This window comes from Apis mellifera, linkage group LG6 (genome assembly GCF_003254395.2).
Source record: "Apis mellifera strain DH4 linkage group LG6, Amel_HAv3.1, whole genome shotgun sequence".
NCBI lineage: Eukaryota > Metazoa > Arthropoda > Insecta > Hymenoptera > Apidae > Apis > Apis mellifera.
This window is the reverse complement of record NC_037643.1, coordinates 15347598-15362259: the sequence shown is the minus strand read 5'-3', so window position 1 is coordinate 15362259 and position 14662 is coordinate 15347598. Positions and strand designations below refer to the sequence as shown.

The window sequence follows — 14662 nt, the reverse complement described above, 5'->3', positions numbered from 1 at the left end:
TTATATTATACATATAATTATTATTTGTATTCCAAAGGGTATAGGAATAGATGTAGAAATATAAAAAATAATTAACAATTATTATTAATTGATTTTCTTTAATAATTGAATAATTATTATCTTATATTAAGTCAATAAACACATAGTTCATTTTGCTGCTTTGCTGCTGTTAAAAATATAATATAAAGATATATAAAAATACAACTAATTGAGAAAATATTGGATAAGTTTAAAAGGATGAATGTAATAATGATAAAAATTTGCTTCAGAAAATAAAAATTATTTTATTATATAAAACATTATATTTATGTATTTCATGTAACAGCATACAATTTTCATAGCAAAATTATATAATTTTTATAATATATATAAGAAGTGATATTAACAAATCATAATATTACTAGCATTTAAATAATTTAAAGACAAAAATATTTTCAAAATAGAATAAAAATAATAAAATAAAAAGAAATTTTTTTTTTATTAATAAGAATTTAGGAATTTAATAAACTAATTAAAATTAAAAATTAAGAACTTTTAATTATTGATTATGAATCATATAATGATTAAATAATTATAAATAGTAAAGAAAAATAGAAAAAAAGAGCAAGTTAATTTTATAATTTAATAAATAAATAAAAATAATTCTAAACAGAAAATGAATTCTGTAAAATCAAAAATTTAAAAGTATTGGATTATTTATTGGAGCAATATTTTTGTTATAATTACATTCGTCTCATCGAACTATACAATCATCTTTCTCGTTGATTACCCTTTGATGTGTTCAGTCTAGTGAAGATATACATTATATTTAAGATGTTTATATATCTTTAAAAATCTACGATTTTTTTGCTACGAACTTCAGAATTTGAGTGAATTATGTGTATAAGATAAATATCGATAAAATAAAAATTATTTCCCTAACATTTATAACATTTAATTTATAACATTTATTAAAATTTCAAATATAGAATTAATAAAAAAAATAGATCTGTTTGAAGTGTTTTTTAATTTTTTTCACCGTAGCATTATCGCGGATAAGTATTTAAGAAAATGTCAGATAAAAGAAATCATAGTATTAGTATATGGAAAGTAATATTGGTAATAATTAAAAAAAATAAAAGTTTTTTTTAAATATAGTCTTCTATTGCGCCTATCACAATACCAAAAATTTCAAATTATTCATTCTATTGTGTCTCTAGAATGTTTTAAATGATTCTGCATCAAGCTATATTCTATAATATATCGAGCTATATATATATATATATATATATTATATATAGTATATATTATATATACATACTATATATACATACAATGTATTAAAAATTAAATTTAATTTATTCAAAGTTCTTATAATTTAATGAAAATTAATTATGCATATTTTTAATATTAAAATTACTACATTATAATTACAATGAGTCTGATAACGAATTTCTAGATTTTACTTGGAATTTAAAACATTTTTTTATATAAAATATTCTACGTTATTATTTAAATGTAATTAAAATTTTTATGAAATTTTTTTATGAAATTTTGAAATATAAACAAATTTTTCTGGATACATACAGAAAAATAATTAAAATTATTTAATATTTAATGCACAAATTTGAAAATGTATTTATAATTATCAGAATTTATATTAATTATTATTAAAAATATTAATATAATAAATACAATTTTCTATTATAATTATTTTTTGAAATTATGAAATCAATTAATAAAAAAATCATGAAAAGAAATAATGATAAACATCGAACTGACATACTAAGTTATGAATTATCTTTGATAATTATTAGATATATTGAGATAATTAAATGCAAAAGAAAAATAAAAAAGAAAAATACAAGATGATTACGTGAAACGTAATATTTTATAACAATCATTTGTTATAATTTTAGATATATCCAAATTTTTTTTTGCGAAAAAAATTATTCATTTCCTTATATGTATATATATATGTATAGAATATATATATATATATATATATATATATATATATAGAATTCTTGGGTAATTAATAATTAATAATTAATTTTTTAATTAAATTTAAATAAAACAGACATGATATGATTTTACATAATTAATAATGTAGAAATAAGATACAGTTGTAAAACCAGCACTTTACAAATAATATTACATTTTTAAAAAAACAAAAATATATATATAAAAGCCATATGCAAATATACGTATCCACCTGTAAACAAATTCTGTAAAAATCAAAATCTCTCTTCTCGTAATCATAATTCGTGTGTTCATTAAATTCGACTATATCTTGAAAAAAATGTGTTCATTATATAATAAATCACTTTCTATGTGCATACAGTCACTTGATGAAAAAAGGTACAAGCTGGACTTAAAATAAATTTGAGAAATGTTCAAGATTCAAGACTCTTGTTGTAGTTCAAACGGTACAAAAATTTAAATTATTTAATTGTTCATCTAATGATCAAAATATTGTAATATATTTATCTAAGTAGATTTAGAATAATATCTTTATTGGTTATTTGTGTAAGTGTTATAAAATGATATAAGTTGTATTACAATATTTGTGTCACTAAGCTATCATTTAATTGTAATAAATCAGTACTTTAAAATTAATAAAATTAATAATTTTATAAATTATTCGTTAACTACTCTTTGTTATATATATAAGGTGTTAATATATTTATTATTAATTAATTATGGGATACCTTTGGAAGGTCAATTTTAGAAACCATAAATATAAAAATTAATTTACAAGTCAGTTCAGAGATATTTATTAAATTATAAATAATTCTAGTTTTTCTTAAAAATGATGCAAAATTAAGGCGAAATGGCGAAATAGAACTCACTTTATAACACCCTGTATATACATATATAATTTTACATTAATTTATTTACTTTATTGAATTATTGTATCACTGTATGTAGGTAATTTAAAAGATAAAATTTGTTAATAAAAAAAAAATACTTTAGATATTAATAAAAAATTTTAATATAATTTGGTATTAAAATTTTATAACATAATAATATATAATTTAATATTCATATAAACATTTCTAAAATTGGATATTATTACATGTAATATTTTATTATTTTTAAATTTTATAGTTTTATAAATGCATATATAAAAGATTTTCAAATTTGAATAATATATAAAATTTAATATAAAAATTTACTATAAAAATATATATAGATAAAAATATGTACATACATATGAAATTCGAAAATTTTATATGATATATCATCATGCATATACTATACATCAGCGTGACACCACTTAGATATAATATACTAGATAATAACTAGATAATAATTTAATATATTTAAATTTTCTCTTAAAATTTGTACATATCAATCGTATTTTATTAAGAACTACGTTGTTATAGTACATTTTTTATTAATATTTTTCTTTTTTAAGTAAGTTAAATAAAATAAGCATAGGTATTTTTTACAGAATATGTTACTTCGAGGATTACTTACATAAAACACTCGCGTGTACACACATGCGCAGACATGCCTAACCTTCAATACATATTTTTTCCATTAAGGTACATATGTAATATTTGAAATAAATGAACAATATGGGTATACATATTTAACGATCGATAAAGTAATTATTTACATATATTTGATATATTTTTTGTTGTGAAATATAAAAAAATTTAATTTCATATACGTAAGAAAAAAAATATTATTTATTTTTTAGCAATCAAATTATTCCTTCAAATTATACTCGGAAAATATTTTCATGTGTTACAAGTGAATATAGTTTACAAGTGAAAATAAAAGATAAAGTCATAAAGAATTAATGTATAAAATTAATAATTGACAAGAGAAGAAAAAATATTTTAATTTCGGTGAAAGCTAAAAAATAAAAAAGTAAAACCAAAGAACGCAATAATGAGTGTTTGGTACGCAATTAATTAATTTAATCAAACGCCATCTCGTGCTACGTAAAGGTATCATTTAAAATCAGTAGTTTTCCAGTTCTGTTTCGGCATTCGCTTAAAACGTAATCAAGTACATTAAGAATTGTGACGGATTACGATCCATCACGATAGTCAGAAATAGGCAAGAGGAGCAAAGAGGACACGTAAAAGATGGCGGAAGCCGTTGTAGACGGGGCAATGTCCCGATTTTTTTGTCACAAATGCAGTATCGAAATTGAACGTTTATTACCTGTAAGTATATTTATCCATTTTTTATACATTAATACTTATACTAATAAATGTAATAATATAAAATTATAAATTTTGTATTCTGTGCTGTCATTTTGTATCACGCGTAAAAATTCTTTTTTTTTTGCCTTTCGTTCCGTATAGAAAATCGTATAAATATTACTATTTTCAAATTAAATTATTTTTACTTTTACTATTATATGTTTATATTAAAAACAGTTAATATTCAAATATTATGAAAAATAACGTTATTTTGAAATATGAAATTTAATTACGTGGAAGAATCTGTATATTTTAAATAATTTTTATATTTATTTTCTTAAATTTCTTATTTTTTCTCATTTTTATGAAAATCTATATATAATATTCATAATTTACTTTTTTCAGAAATTGTTTAATAAGTGTTTTATTGTAAAATATTATATAATTATATAATGTATTATTTTAATAAAATAATATTTTAGGGGAAATAAACACAAAAACAATTTGATATATATTGATCGACTAAATTTTCAGGTTTTTTGATGTATGAAAATTCTTTAGAAATTTTAAGATATATTCTAATATCTTAAATTTATAAAATGTGTATAATGTTTGTTATAAGAATATAGAATTATTAAAATATATTTGTATATACATAATAATATTTGTATATACATAATTCGATATTGTTTAATCCTTTTTTAGGATTACACATGCCCAAGATGCTCAAGTGGTTTCATAGAGGAATTGGAAAGTGACAGCAGTGATAGTGGATCTGGAATGCACATCAATAGTGACATAGATGATGTAAATAACAATTTTCATAGATGATGTAATAACAACTATAATAGTAAATAGTGTTATAACCAATTGTGTTATAAATGATATAAATAATGTTGTTAAATCTCGATACTCTTCTGTTTTTTAATTTTATTACATTCCTAGATATTTTATTTTTATTTTTATTAAATATTTATTATATAGCTTTGGGAACGCTATGCAGATGTTCCTCTGAGAGGGGAATATGAGATGGAATTTTCCAATCAATTTGAAACACCAGTTAGTTCTAGCAGAAATAATGGTCCTGCTGGTAGAAGACGAGTTCATTGGTCACGTAATGCCCAAGATACACGTCGCTCTAATAGGTATGTAATTTAAATATTTTTAAAAACTCAAAATTTTATATATGATATATATATAAAAATTAAAATATAGATTAAAATATTTCTATTATTTTTTAACTTAAATATATTTATTTTCATTGCATCTGTTTATATTAATTTTAATTATATATATCTTTATTTATAAGTATTTGGACACCTGTTGGTTTTATATAAAACAATCTATAAATAATTCCTATTTGATTATTTCTATGTTGAACAGCAGTCGTGGAAGACAGGAAGTAGTTCCTGTATCTGTAGAGAATTTCATACAAGATTTTATACTTAATCTCTCAGAAGGGGTAGCACAAGCTGCACAATTACCTGTGTATGTACAATATTTATTATAAATTTATTATTTATATAAATTACTTAAGATGGATGAAATAAATAAGAATGATTTTTTATGCAAAAATGAATAGAAAAAAAAAATATTTTTTCATTCAAAATTTTTTTAATAATTCAAATTTAAAATACTTTCAAATATAAATAAAATTGACTAAACGAATATTCCTAATTAGAAATAAATAAATTATCTATAAGAAATTAAAATGAAAATGAATAAAAAATAGAATAAAATTTTGTCATTTTCGTTTTTGAAAAAATTTTAATTGAAAATATACAAGAAGAAAAGAAATCAGATCTAAAATCAATGAATTTTCAATATTCTCAAAAATTAATTTTGCAATAAATTTATTCTATATTTTTTATTTTTAATATAACATGTATTCATAAAATATTGAAAATTATTCAATTTTATTTATATTTAAAATTTTTTCAAACTTAATCTACAAATAAAGTTTTTTACAAAATTTAATTTTTTTTAACTATTTTTGCATATAATTGTCTTTTATTTATTTATATCATTCATTATGTATTTATGTATATAAATTTGAATGTATTCAATTTTATATTATTTCTATATTTCTTAATAAGTATGAAATATTAAATTGAATAATATAAATTTAAAAATTATTATATGTATTCCGTTTTGGTTTATGAATTTTATTTATATTAAATATTATCCTGAGTGAATTTAGAAGCAAATTTTAATTTCTAATTTATTTACAAATTCTTTTGTTTGTTATATAAAAGAATGTTATGGTATATATTCTTAATAAGAATTTTAATGACATTAAAATCAAATTTTTAATACTAATTTTAATTTTTTATTTAAGATATATTTATTTATTTATTAAAAAAAATATTTAATATACAGTGAGTCTTAACTGTATAATATAAATAAGAAATAGTTCTGAAAAAATTAATTAAAATATAGAATAAAATTTTTCTATTTTAAGTATTATTTTCAAAAAATTAAAATTAAAACAGTTTGAAAAATATTCAAGTACAATTAAAATTAGCTATTTCTAGATTAAATATGAATGAATTATCTATAGGTTATTCTGCATATGAAAATAAAAAATGTAGAATAAATTTTTTTCATTTAAAAATTAGTTTGAGAAAATTGAATTTGAAAATTCGTTGACTTCTTGACTATATGTTCATGTATCTCTAAAAAAATAAGAAGTTAAACAATAAAATTTTATTCTACATTTTTTTGCTTATTTTTACATATGTAAAATTAATATATTTATAGTTTATATATATTATAATCAAAAAATAATCAATTTTAATTATATTTGAAAATTTGTTTAATTTGTTTTATTCAGAAAGAAGCTTTAAATAAAAAAATTTTATTTTATATTTTCTACTTATTTTTTTATGTAGAATCATGATGATACCTATCCAATTTGTACTGTTATAAGACACTCTGTATTTTAGCATTTTTTATTATCTTAATATTATTGAAAATCCTATAATTAAAATATATTTCAATTAAACTTATAAATTTATAGATGAAAATAATACATTTTATATATTTGCATGTATTGTGTATATGTGCATATATACGTATTTGTATATGTATATATATTCATTTATTTTTTTAAAATAATATAAAATTGATTGATTTCATATTATGAAGAAATTATATGTATATATTATTTCATTACATATAATAATTACATATTTATATAATAATTATACATATACTTATTATGTTAAAAAATGAAAATAATTAGATTAAAATAAATAAAAATAATTTAAGAATGTGTTTTATAAAAACATCAGAAATATTATTAATGATATTTTAATAAAATTATTATGATAATTTATCTTTTTTGCAAAATTTTAATGTCTAAAATATACTATTACATTGTACAATAATAATCATTTATTCACAAAACAATGGATTGTAAATTGAAGAATATTATAAGTACTAAATAAAAAATTACTTTCATTTATATAGATATATAGATAAAAATATATATATATATATAAAAAATGAAACAATAGCAAAAGAAGAAGAACGCTTGTTCACACAGGATAAAAGTCATTATATTTTATTTATATTTAGTATTACTAAAATAAAACACAATAATGTAGATTCAATATTAGACTGTTCTTGGGAAATCCTGGAGATTATGTTTGGGGTCAAGATGGCTTAGATGCGATTGTAACACAATTATTAAATCAAATTGATGGAACTGGACCACCTCCTTTACCAAGAAAACAAATTGATGAAATACCAACTGTAACTGTGAATCAATATCATGTTGGTAAGTAAAAAACATATATTGTAATTCATAAAAAATAAAATTAAATTAAATATTAATAGTAAAATTTTCATTAAATTACTTAGATAGTAAACTTCAATGTTCTGTTTGTTGGGAAGATTTCAAACTTTCTGAACCAGTTAAGCAACTTCCTTGTTTACATCTATATCATGCACCATGCATTGTACCATGGTTAGAATTGGTAAATAAAAAAATGCATAAAGAAATGAATTTTAATTTAAAATTATACAACTCTTTCTTGCCAATAATAATATTCCATGATATTTTTCCTTATTTTGTTGTTTAGCATGGTACTTGCCCTATTTGTAGACAGCATTTGGGAAGTCAGAATTCAACTGAAGTACATCAGGATAATACCGTAGGACGTAGCTTAGTCGCTCTCTTTAGGTAAGTTATGTATATCATTTATATACATTTTATATTTCCTATTTAAAAATAATATATAAAGATTTAATTACTCGTTCTATAAAAATATTGAAAGAATTCGTAAATATATTTATGTGCTTTTAGGGCAACCAATGAATCGAACAATACTAGAACGTCATCAACTTCATCCTCGAGTGGTAATAATTCCAGTAGTAACTCGTCGAGTGAGATTTGAGATTGATTATCACGACTTATTATTTTCTCTACCTAGCAGGACACACAAATATACACACACAACACGCATCTATTTTTCACTTTTTTCAAATTTGTTTTCTGGCACTGTTCATTTGAGCGATGCTCATATATACTTCATCAATATTGTATCTTGATACTAATATAAATTTCAAGCTTTATACTTCAATCCATGATGTAATATGAATCACACAAAAAATAATGCAGTATCAAATTACAACTTGCATGTGTTGCTTTGCTTGAATTATAATGAAATATGAACATTAAAAGTTAAAGAAAGACGTGCGTATTTATAGTTGAAATAATCCTTATTGCTATATATATGTATATATTTATTTATGCGCGCGCCCAGACATAATTTTATAATTTGCAAAAACATGCAATTCATGGAATTTTCTAAACAAATTTGTCCAAAATTTATATAAGAAGAGAATGTATGTTTCTTTATAAAAATTTAAATTTGGATGTTTAATAAATTTAACATAACACAATGATGTTTACAAAAGGAAAAAAAATACACTGTAACATAATCTAAGCGTAGGAAGTGTGTTATACATAAAAATAATAGAACAAATATTAGTGGTTTTAATTATGTACAGTTTAACTGAACATTTATGCACGTGATTAGAACATCAAATTTCTATTCAGCATACTTTTTTCATTTAAATGATTTTAATTTTTGATGTCATTTAATTATATTATATTTCTTTGAGTTTAAAAATTGTTAAAAAATTAGTCATATTACTCTTATTTATATAGTTTTCTTGATGTTCGCATCAATATTGCTTTATAAAATGTCAGTCATATTTTATTTTGACTATTAATAAATATTCAATTTAGTTATATATAATACTGATGCATAAAGTATACAAGAATAGTATACAAGTATACAAGCTGTAAAACAAGATTAGTTAAACAAAATTACAAAAATAATCCAATGAAAATTATGAAAAATAGGAAGGTAAATGAATTATAATATTTGTGTTTGAAGTTGTATTTTATTTTTCTTAAGATGGTTGTATATTACGCTATATAATTTATGCTACTCTCTTTTTATCATAAAATCATACATAAATATATTATATCAACTATTAGTATAGTATTGTTTATTTATATTCAAATTTCTACAGGTTTGGTACAGATGCAAATTTGATCGTCCATAATTCACAGTTGGTAATTAAAATATATTAGGTATAATAATATGGTAGATAATGTGAATAGCATTTAGATACAATTACGTATCATGTTAAACTTTATAGATTCCAATATAGCATACAATTCAGGTAATAATTATCTGCAATATGAATAAACAAACACTATTTCGATTTGCCATATTATATAGTATGTAATAAACTTTAATGTTGTTGTTCTTATAGATCAGTGAAATTTAATTTGTTTCCATGATATGTATAACAAAATACAAAAAATCATTAATTTTTTGTATTGTCTGTTTTTAAATATAATGAGTGGGAAAAATGAAAGATTGTAATTAAAAAAAAGAAGATTGTATTCAATTTACATAATTAAATATTACTTAATTGCAAAATAATTGTAAACAAGCTTGATAATAAATAAATGGTTTTTGTTTAGAAAATTTTTAATTTAAATTTGATTTTTAACAAATAACAAAAATACCATTTATAGTGATAATAATAGCAATAATAGTATTAATAGTAATTAGAAATTTTTCAAAAATATTTTGTATATAATTGAATATGTAGAAGTTATATATACTTTTGAAAAGAATTATGTAAAAAGATATGAATCATTGAAATATTTAATGTAAAAATTCATATTTAAAGAATTTAATACAATATTGTATTAAAAAATAAAAATCAAAATTTAAAATTTTTTTATGAATTTTTCTTTTCTTGTCTTTTTATAATAAATAATTACAAAAGATTTGGTATCTATCTTAAATTTATGTAATTCATATAAGTTAATCAGTATTTACATATACTCACACACATATATATATATATATATATTGTATATGCAATATGTATATACATAATGTTTGTAATAATAAAATAATTCTTTTAAAATGTTATCTAATTATAAAGTAATTGTTAAATATAATAATAAAAACAAAAAGAAGGAAAATATATATTTTAAATTTTAAATTAGGTTATGGTTATACAAGTTGGACTGTTAGAAAATAAACAGATAATACTCAGATTTAAGAGCAAAATATATTTAAATTGATATAACAAATTGTTTTTTATAGAAAATTGAAAGAAAATTTATATTGATACCAAATATTTAAATTTTAATCAAATAATTAATAATATTAATAATATAAGAAATAGAATTTTTTTCGTTAATAATATAAAATTAATTTAGGTTTTAAAATTAAACGTAATCGAGTGAAATATGAAACATAACCAAGAAATAAATATTTGAATCTATTTCTATTAAGAAGAAAAATAAAATACTTAAATGAATACAGTGTACAAGTTCGCATACATCAAGTGAAATGAATATTTTGATATATTTCAAATTTGCAAAGGAATGGCAGAAAAGGAGGCTAAGATTGAATACGTGACAGAACCTTGCCCTATTAAACCTCGTAAAATAGGTCCACAGAATATAATATTACGTTTAAAGCGTCGAGAAACATTTGGTTGTCCTTATCCAGGGACACATGTACACTGTGCTAGACAATTTTATCAAAATGTATTTCCAAATTTCACTGTTATGAATGTGGAGAAACCTCCATGTTTTCTTAGAAAATTTAGTCCTGATGGTCATTATTTAATTGCATTTAGTTCTGATCAAACTTCTATAGAAGTTTATGAATATCGTGGTGCATCTGCAGCTGCTGATTTGCTAGCAAATTCAGAAGGTGAATATATTGGTCATAAGAATGATGAATGCAGTTTCCAAATTAGAAGAAACATTTTTAATAGATTTTTTAAGGTATACTATATTATTTGTAATTTTTTAATATAAAAATTAAGTTATAAATGATTTTTAAGAACAATAATAAAATATATTGTGATATATTTATAGGCTAAATGGATTGTTAATGTGGTTCAAAGTAATGAACAATTGAATAGAGAATGTAGTTTATTTACAGATGATGGTCGGTATGTAATTGTTGGTTCAGCTGCTCATATTCCAGATGAATTGAGACCACATTTCTATCAAGTAAGATGTTGGATAATAACTTTTACTTTTAATTTTTTCGTTCATATTTATTATATTATATATAATATTATTATATTTTATATATAATATTAAATTTTATTCTTTAAGATTTATTCTAACAATGAAGCACTGACTCCAAATCCTAGATCACCACTTGAAGATTATAGTTTACATCTTGTTGATTTACATGGAGGAAAATTATGTGATACTAGACATTTTAAAGTAGATAAAATATATTTATCTCATAATCAAGGTAATAATTCATGAATATATATTTATTTTGTTTATTTAGATTCATTCAATAAACATTATTATTTATATAGGCCTCTATCTTTATAAAGATATATTGGCAGTATTATCAGTACAGCATCAAACTATTCATATATTTCAAATTCTTGATGGAATGTTTATCAATGTTAGAACAATAGGAAGGTATTTATTTACTTATTTAAGAAAAGATACTTTTTATTTTAAATTTGTTTTATATAGTATATATATTATATATATATATATTATAATAATAGTTTTTATATTATTAATAATTAATTTTGACTTGAAATAGATTTTGTTTAGAGGATGATGCTTATTTGGTTAGAAGTGCATGTCCTGGAGTAAACTGTCGCCCATTTAGAGATGTTACAATAAATTGTCTCAAACATAAATTATTAGTTTATTTGTATAAAAGAGCAGCATATATTAGTGATACAACAAAAGATCCATATGAATTAAGACGTTTTTATCAATATTTTGACCAAGTATGTAAAATATATTTATTATAATATTTTTAAGATCAATAATATTTTAAATGATTTTAATAAATATTTCAGTTAAATGCATTACGAATGTGGAAAATGCAGTTATTAGATACAAATCATATTCTTGTAAGATTTGCAAGTGAAGAAGTAGCAACTCTTCAAGCAAATGAACCTAATGTACAACCTGCACTTTTAGTAGTCTATGATATGGTTACTGCCAAAATATTAGCTGCATATGATAACACATCTACCCAATTATTAACACAATTTGAAAATTTCAGTGATTTTTTCAGGAATGCTAGAATGAATGGTGATTGTCAATATATGTGTTCCCCATCTAACAATATATATGCAAGGTATATAACATTCATAAAAATATTATAACGTAATATATGTCCGAATATTATGAAATAAAATAAAAAAAATATCAAAAGATATTTTATTATTTTATAATTTGAAATTCTTTTTCAAAATATAAATATTTAAAATATGCGTGAAAAATTAAATTAGTCTTTTTGCATGTTTATTTGTCATATAATTTTGGGACATTTTTTGTAAAATGAAATATACTTATTATCTCAATTCTCAATTTCATTCTTAAAAATATTAATGAAATAAATCATGATCTTAATAATTAATCGTATTAATTTATAATTTTATTTAGATTGTTACAACAGAGATTTAAACAAACAATAATAAGTGCCAGATATGGTGGTGTTACTGAAGCTACAAAAAGATTACTTGCTCAATTGCCAATATGCGCTCAATCTTATTCTAGTTCTCCATATCTGGATTTGTCTTTATTTTGTTATGATGATAAATGGGTATCTATGATGGAGCGTCCTAAAGCTTGCGGCGAGCATCCTATACGGTATAATTTTCATTTGATTTTTTATATTTACAAAAATTATGTATTAAAATCATAAATTTTATGAATTTTGTCAGGAAAAATGTTATGAATTGTTAAAACTATTTTTATATAAAATTTTGACAATAATATAGATATTGCTATTATTTAATATTGTCACATTATTTTAAAGGTTTTATGCTCGTGATTCTGGTCTTCTAAAATTTCGAATGTATGCGGGAATGTTAGGTCGTACCACACCTACAGCTGCAAGACGTTTAGTTGCATTTACCTTTCATCCAACAGATCCATTTGCTATTTCTGTTCAACGAACGAATGCTGAATACATCGTCAGTTTTCATGTTAGACATGTTTAAATTTTCATTAAAAATATTTTAATATATGTTATTTTACATTTTTCCAATGAATATACGATCTCATTGTACAGTTTTAATAATAATTATTGATAATTTTTGAACTAAATCACATTTTTAAAAAAAAATTGATGTAAATGTAAATAGTTTTATTAAAAAAGATTAATTAGATTTTGTAATTTATTAATACTTTCTTTGTTTATGTGATATTTTGTATATTTATAATTTTAACTTATTAGAATAATATAATTATAAAGATGTTTTTTTTATAAAAATTGTTATTATACATTTTTCATGTTATATATATAAAATATATAAAATATATATAAAATGTTATATATATATATATATATATATATTGAGGTTATTGAGGTAAAAATTTAATATTATAAATTTTATAAAACAAATTTCATTTTATAATAATTCTATTATTAAAAAAAAAATAACTGATTTTTTTATAAACATTAAATATTCGTTTATATATTAATACTATGAAAATAGTTTAATATTCAATTAAATCAAAATTATTTTTTAATATGTCTTATAAATTTGGAAATTCGATTATATATATAAAGAGAGAGAGAAATGTTTATATATTTATAAATAATAATAAATAAAAATATAATATATATATACTTTTATTACATATTTTTTTATATATTTAATTATATATATATTACATATATATAAAAGAGAAATCAGAATGATAACGAAATTAAGTATATCTTTTATTTTTATGGATATTTTATTAAAATCTGTTTAATTTAGAATTTTGTGGAAAAAAAAATAAAATTATAAATTCACTTATGTTTATATATAATTATAATATAATTATATAGTAGTATATATATATTTAATTTGCAAAATTTACTACGATAAAAATCTCTTTTATATATTAAAAATTTCATAATTTTTTTTCATTATCAATACTATTATTAATGTATAATTAAAAAAATTACAATATAAAATAAATTTCT

At 20.0% G+C, this 14662-nt stretch overlaps 2 protein-coding genes across 7 annotated transcripts; both read left to right on the top strand.

Moving 5' to 3' along the window:
* Positions 1 to 3462: 3462 nt before the first annotated feature.
* On the top strand, positions 3463 to 9934 carry LOC550689 (E3 ubiquitin-protein ligase RNF126). 6 transcript variants are annotated; one of them, XM_006570684.3, is made up of 10 exons: positions 3482 to 3592; positions 3689 to 3893; positions 3970 to 4163; positions 4848 to 4949; positions 5127 to 5287; positions 5526 to 5630; positions 7751 to 7923; positions 8007 to 8122; positions 8228 to 8328; positions 8452 to 9934. In XM_006570684.3, exons 3-10 carry the CDS (start codon positions 4083 to 4085, stop codon positions 8540 to 8542), a joined length of 930 nt encoding a protein of 309 aa, XP_006570747.1. In that variant the 5' UTR covers positions 3482 to 3592; positions 3689 to 3893; positions 3970 to 4082; the 3' UTR covers positions 8543 to 9934. The 6 variants fall into 6 exon arrangements, with proteins under 6 accessions (XP_006570746.1, XP_006570747.1, XP_623158.2 ...); XM_006570683.3 differs by having other exon boundaries at positions 3463 to 3530; positions 3689 to 4163; XM_623155.6 differs by having other exon boundaries at positions 3689 to 4163.
* Positions 9935 to 11070: 1136 nt separating this feature from the next.
* On the top strand, positions 11071 to 13789 carry LOC551371 (DET1 homolog). Its single transcript, XM_623766.5, has 8 exons — positions 11071 to 11478; positions 11572 to 11709; positions 11818 to 11962; positions 12033 to 12141; positions 12272 to 12464; positions 12537 to 12820; positions 13129 to 13335; positions 13505 to 13789. Exons 1-8 carry the CDS (start codon positions 11071 to 11073, stop codon positions 13686 to 13688), a joined length of 1668 nt encoding a protein of 555 aa, XP_623769.1. The 3' UTR covers positions 13689 to 13789.
* The last annotated feature ends 873 nt before the right edge of the window (positions 13790 to 14662 follow it).